Consider the following 5,267-nt stretch of genomic DNA (forward strand, 5'->3'; position numbering starts at 1 on the left):
CCTTCTACGTCAAATTCCCCTCCCGTTAACAATATTGTAGTATCGGAGCACGGTTGACTTAACTCTAAAGAAATTGAAAAATCAAAGAGGAAACTTAAGTTGCCTCCACTTTTTAGTTTCAGATCCGTATATAAAGAGAATCAGAATCTGTTCAATTTAGCCATGAAAGAAATCCACCAATTCTAGATTAGTGCATTTTTGATAAAACAAATTGGCGTATTTTTGATCAAACAAATTGGCGCATTTTTGATGAAATTTCTTGTTTTCAAATTTGTATATTTGCAGGAGAATGCTAGCCGGGATGTCACCAAGGGAGAACCCTCTTCATGGCAAAAAGGAAACCCTGCTTCAACATCAGAAGGAAACCCTGGGTTCTGATGGAGAAACCTCTGATTACCAACGAAGTACACCATCTCCTAGAGACGGGGATACCGGGATACCGGAGTTAATTACAGAAGGTAAGTCTCCTACCCCCTAATCCCTCCCTCGTCCTCATCCCTCCCTCGTTCTCATCCCTCCCCTAAATTTCTGATTTCCTACTTTTGAAGTTGTCAACGGTAAATTGAAAGGTTTCCCTGTTGAGGGTAAATTGTTGAGCATAAGAGGANTCGGTTCGCATATTTTCTCCCTCTGAATATAATTGTCTAACATTTCTAAATTATTTTTCAGTCTCATTCTGAATTATTTATTAAATTATGGTATTAATTTGTCCTCAATATTTGGACCGTAATTATTTATTTCATTTTCTATCTCCCTGATTATTTTTTCACGTCATTTATTTATCCATCCTCTCTTGTTTTATTATTGATCATTCTTATTTTCATTTATCAATGTTTATAATTTTTAACTAATTCATTTATTTAATTTGATTATTCAGTTTTTACTCAATTTTTATATTTCTACTCTTCATTTATTTATCCTCCCTTTTCATCTTTAAATTCAAAAGTAACTTATTTTATATTTATTCATTAATTCATTTAACAAACATCACCAAAGATTGGAGCAACTCCATCAAATACGGTGTCTGAGGATTTAAATTTTTTTTTGATGGAATATTAAATTGATTGATTCATATTGATATTTTGTTTAAATATTTATCTTCCAGGTCGGACTAATGACACTGGTTGCTGGAAATCAAGACTTGAGAACTGGAAGCAGGTCGGGAACAGTTCTAACCCCACCCTCCTCCTCTCCCCCTCCCTCTCCCCTGACCTTGGGTTCGTCGACTACCCTGATATATCTGATAGTTTCAAAACCTCCTGTGATAAAAAACATCTTGTATGTAATCCTTCAATTAAATCCGAGGGAGGAGTGGCAAGATTTCCTAACGAGGGTGGAAGGCCACGCTACCTCCAACCACTTGGAAAGTATTCAGCAGAGGCTCAGCCCCCTAAGGAAGCTGTGAAACTAAACAAGAAGCTCACAGTTGAGATTGAAAAATTGCCAAAGGTTTTATCAAGAACAGTGGTTAGATCTGAATCAAAAAATATGTTCCTAGCTAGTGCTCCTCAACGGCGCAGTGTGCATAAAAATCGGTTTGATTCGCGCACCAAACAAATTTCAGTCAGTCAGAAGGAACTTTTAAATTCGTTCAGAATTGAAAAACCCCCCAGCGTGGCGAGCAATAACTCGGAAACAAATTTTACAAGTTTCTCTACGCGATCATTTTATAAATCGGAGAAGAAAAATTTACGAGATAAAAGTGATATTAAAGTTACAAAGACTGATTTAAATAATGAAATCAAAGAGTTAATCATCAGTTCCTCAAGTAATGTGATTAGAAGTGGACTCAACCCAGCTCAGGAATCGCTCAATCGCTTACTTTCCAAATCACTTCCTAGCTCGCCCTTTAGCTCACCGTCAAGCTCATTTCCTAGCTCGCCCTCAAGCTCCCAGTCGGCGGCGAGTTCAAATGGCGGCTCAGATTTCTCCCGACCGTTTCGGTTTCCCACCCTCGCTGGAAACTCTAGCTCTATTCCCTGCAAGTGGTCGGGTTGCGGGCAAGGGTTCAACTCTCACGGGAAACTTTCAGATCATATAAAGGTAATTAATGATAATTATAATCTTAGATAAACTACAAAATTATCTAATATATTAAAATATTAAAGTAAAGAATCTTGATTAAACTTCATGGCTAAAATAAATGTAAGGTTAGTATCAAATAAACAAAATATACATAAATGTAATATGGCTTCTAATACATTTTTTTTTATAAATTTTATATTGATACCGTATGTGAATATCCCCATCTCATGCANNNNCCCCCCCCCCTGCTCCCGATCTATTTATCAACATATGATCAGGACGTGTATTAAAAATAATGTTTGTCCAGTAGCATTGATATTCTACACTTAATCATAGAAATACGGATATGCAAAATCAATATAGATAGTTAAATAGTTGCAATACAGGATAGTTTGATAGTTGGATATTTTTATAGTGGGATAGCACGATAGCAAAACTATTATGACAGTGTGAACTGCTAATAGGACAAGTTGTACTTCTTTTCGGGCAGGTTGTACTGCTAAAAGGATAAGTTTTACTTCTATTAGGACAGGTTGTACTACTATTAGGACAGGTTATACTACTATTAGGACAGGTTATACTACTATTAGGACAGGTTCAGGTTGTACTATGATTAGGACAGGTTGTACTACTATTAGGACAGGTTGTACAACTATTAGGACAGGTTGTACTGCTATTAGGACAGGTTGTACAACTATTAGGACAGGTGCATAATTCGCGGGAGGATATTCAAGCGCGCAGATGAAACCCAGATTAAATATTTTGACATTTATATGCTTGGCTGCACATTCAAGCAAGATTTTAATCGATAAATATTTTAAAATGAAATTTTATTTCCATTGAAATAGTCTTTTTAACCCCCCCCCCCTCATTAACTTTGTATTCATCACATTTTTCATTCATGGGCTAAGATTATTTATTAGATCTTATATATACCTTTTTATAAATTCATCAATCAATCAATTTAACCCGATAAATCGACGTTTAACCCGCTATGATGCCGTCAATCATTCTAACTATTTATCTATCTATCTATCTTCTCAAAGTTGTAAGCGCATTTATTGCGTACTCGACCTCTCACAATTATCTTGTTATTCATGCGTAACAACTTGAGTTATGACTTAATTGGATTGAAAATAGTTCACACCAATATTTTATTATTTAATTTTTGATAATATTTTCAAATTTTCTCTAAAATGTACAAATGTTTTAAATCAAAATTGATGATTGTACAATGTACATGCTAAGTGTACACTGAACATGTACAATACTTGTACAATAATTGTACAACACTTGCACAGCACTTGTACAACTCTTATAAAATACTTGCTTGCTTTTACAATGTACATACTTAACACTAATCCATGTACATATTTAGACTGTACACATGAGTCCTCAGTTAGAATGCGGAAGTAAAGAGTACAGCTGCCTATGGACCGGATGTAAAGTTTATGCAGCAAAGTCAAGTAGTTCCTCGTGGTTAGAGAAGCATGTACCACTTCATGGGGGCAAACTTACATTCACGTGTATCGTCGAGGGATGCAAGATGCGCTTCAGCTCACAGGTACATAAAGTGCGCTCACGCTGGTCAAATTGAATATTCGAACAGAATCCTGCCTTTCCGCTTAAATTAAATATTTTTTGGGTTTTTTTATTTTAATAATTAATTTGTTTGTTCAGTTTTCTGACGTTCCTTGTTTATCTCCTAAATCCAACATTTCCGCTAATTATGTAATTATCAGTTAGATTACCTTACACTCTTTAGAGGTTAATTGGCTCAGGACCCCCTCCCTCCACTTCCAGAGACCATTTAGATCGATAACTTTTAACGGAATTTTATTTTTTTCTCTTACGAAGTAGACTATACTGTACTGTACTGTACTGTACTGTACTGTACTGTACTGTACTGTACTGTACTGTACTGTACTACCCCCCCTCTCTCTTCCTCGAGCTTTAATCTTATAAACATAAATCCTGAAATACAGGGATAAATGTTGAATATTTTTCCATCCTTTTCACAAAAAGTTACGCATCGAAACTAATGTAGAAAAAAACTTTTCCGATAAAATCGTTCACCCTTTTCTTCATGTGGAATAGGAAGACGACATTTTAGGAATTTTATGTGTACTTGATCTTAAGTGAAATTGATCTGTGTACACTGCACAATTGCGGTGTTTCATGTTCATTGGACTAATTAAGTCGACAGTTGTTAATTTCCGTCCTTTGGCGGTTATTTTTGAAGGGGTCTGGCCTTGATTTCCAGGAAATGATGGTTGATATTTTATTTTATCTATGCCATAGTTTTATGGGCTGCACTGTAAGATATCAAGTACTTTAAGGTTTATGGTTATTAAAGTTTGGTAAAAGTTGAGACTATTTTTAAGAATACAGTGCAGTTTATGCGGCCGGTGCAGTTACTACTTAATAATTCTCAGAAATGAAACAACTGTTTTTTTTTTTGCAAATAATTGCTACTTCTCCCCAACAAAGACGTATTTTGAACTTTTAAAACAAACTTTGGAGCAGTAGTTTATAATATATTTTGACCTGAATTTTATTCTAAATTTATACTTCTTTCAGGTTACGCTAGAAAGACATGTTAACGCGCATTTTACGGAAAATTCCGGAAGTTCCTCTCAAACTGGGCCCAGGAAGAGCATCGAAGGAGCGCCCGCTAGAAAGGTGCTCAAACGCGCCGGAGTCAAACTCAAATTTCGGAAATTGCCGTTTTCCGCACGGATTTTCGACTTTTTCGACGCCGGCATGATGGCGGGAATACGAGATCAAGTGTCGAGCGTTCAGTCCCTGGCGGCCAAATTTAGCATTAATGGCGACAAAATGGTTTTACAGAGTAAAGCTTTGAGTTTACGAATAGGATCTAATGGGGAGCGTGAAGTGCTGCTAAGATGGACACCTGAAAATATGTAAGTATTTCATTTTTGTTAGAATACGCCCCTTTCCTTTCAGCAAGTCTGAAATCCAATAGAATCAATATATATAAGGATTTAGGGGGAAATAGGGGGGGAAAATCCACGAAATGTTTTGAAAGAAAATCCGCAAATTGATTCTGATCCCAGTGTACATTGCTCTATACTGTATATTGTAAAGATTATGCAAAGTGTAAATATACACCACGGAAATCTATTCAATGGATTCAATATGTGTTCATTTTGTTACCAAAACAGGGATACTCAAAACATGACCAGTCATTCTTAGATAGAAAAGCTTGTAGTTTGGGGGGG

At 36.0% G+C, this 5,267-nt stretch overlaps 1 protein-coding gene across 1 annotated transcript in view; it reads left to right on the forward strand.

Annotated features, from left to right (window-relative positions):
• Nucleotides 1–285: 285 nt before the first annotated feature.
• The window catches only part of LOC111709341 (zinc finger protein jing), a gene marked incomplete at its 5' end in the record, with an annotated part of 6,276 nt that continues 1,294 nt past the window's right edge, over nt 286–5,267 (forward strand). Inside the window, 4 exon segments of the mRNA XM_023482984.1 lie at nt 286–458; nt 1,106–2,043; nt 3,404–3,589; nt 4,606–4,949. Coding sequence (XP_023338752.1) covers nt 290–458; nt 1,106–2,043; nt 3,404–3,589; nt 4,606–4,949 — 1,637 coding nt within the window.

Source organism: Eurytemora carolleeae, unplaced genomic scaffold, assembly GCF_000591075.1.
Source record: "Eurytemora carolleeae unplaced genomic scaffold, Eaff_2.0 scaffold933, whole genome shotgun sequence".
Taxonomy (NCBI): Eukaryota; Metazoa; Arthropoda; class Copepoda; order Calanoida; family Temoridae; genus Eurytemora; species Eurytemora carolleeae.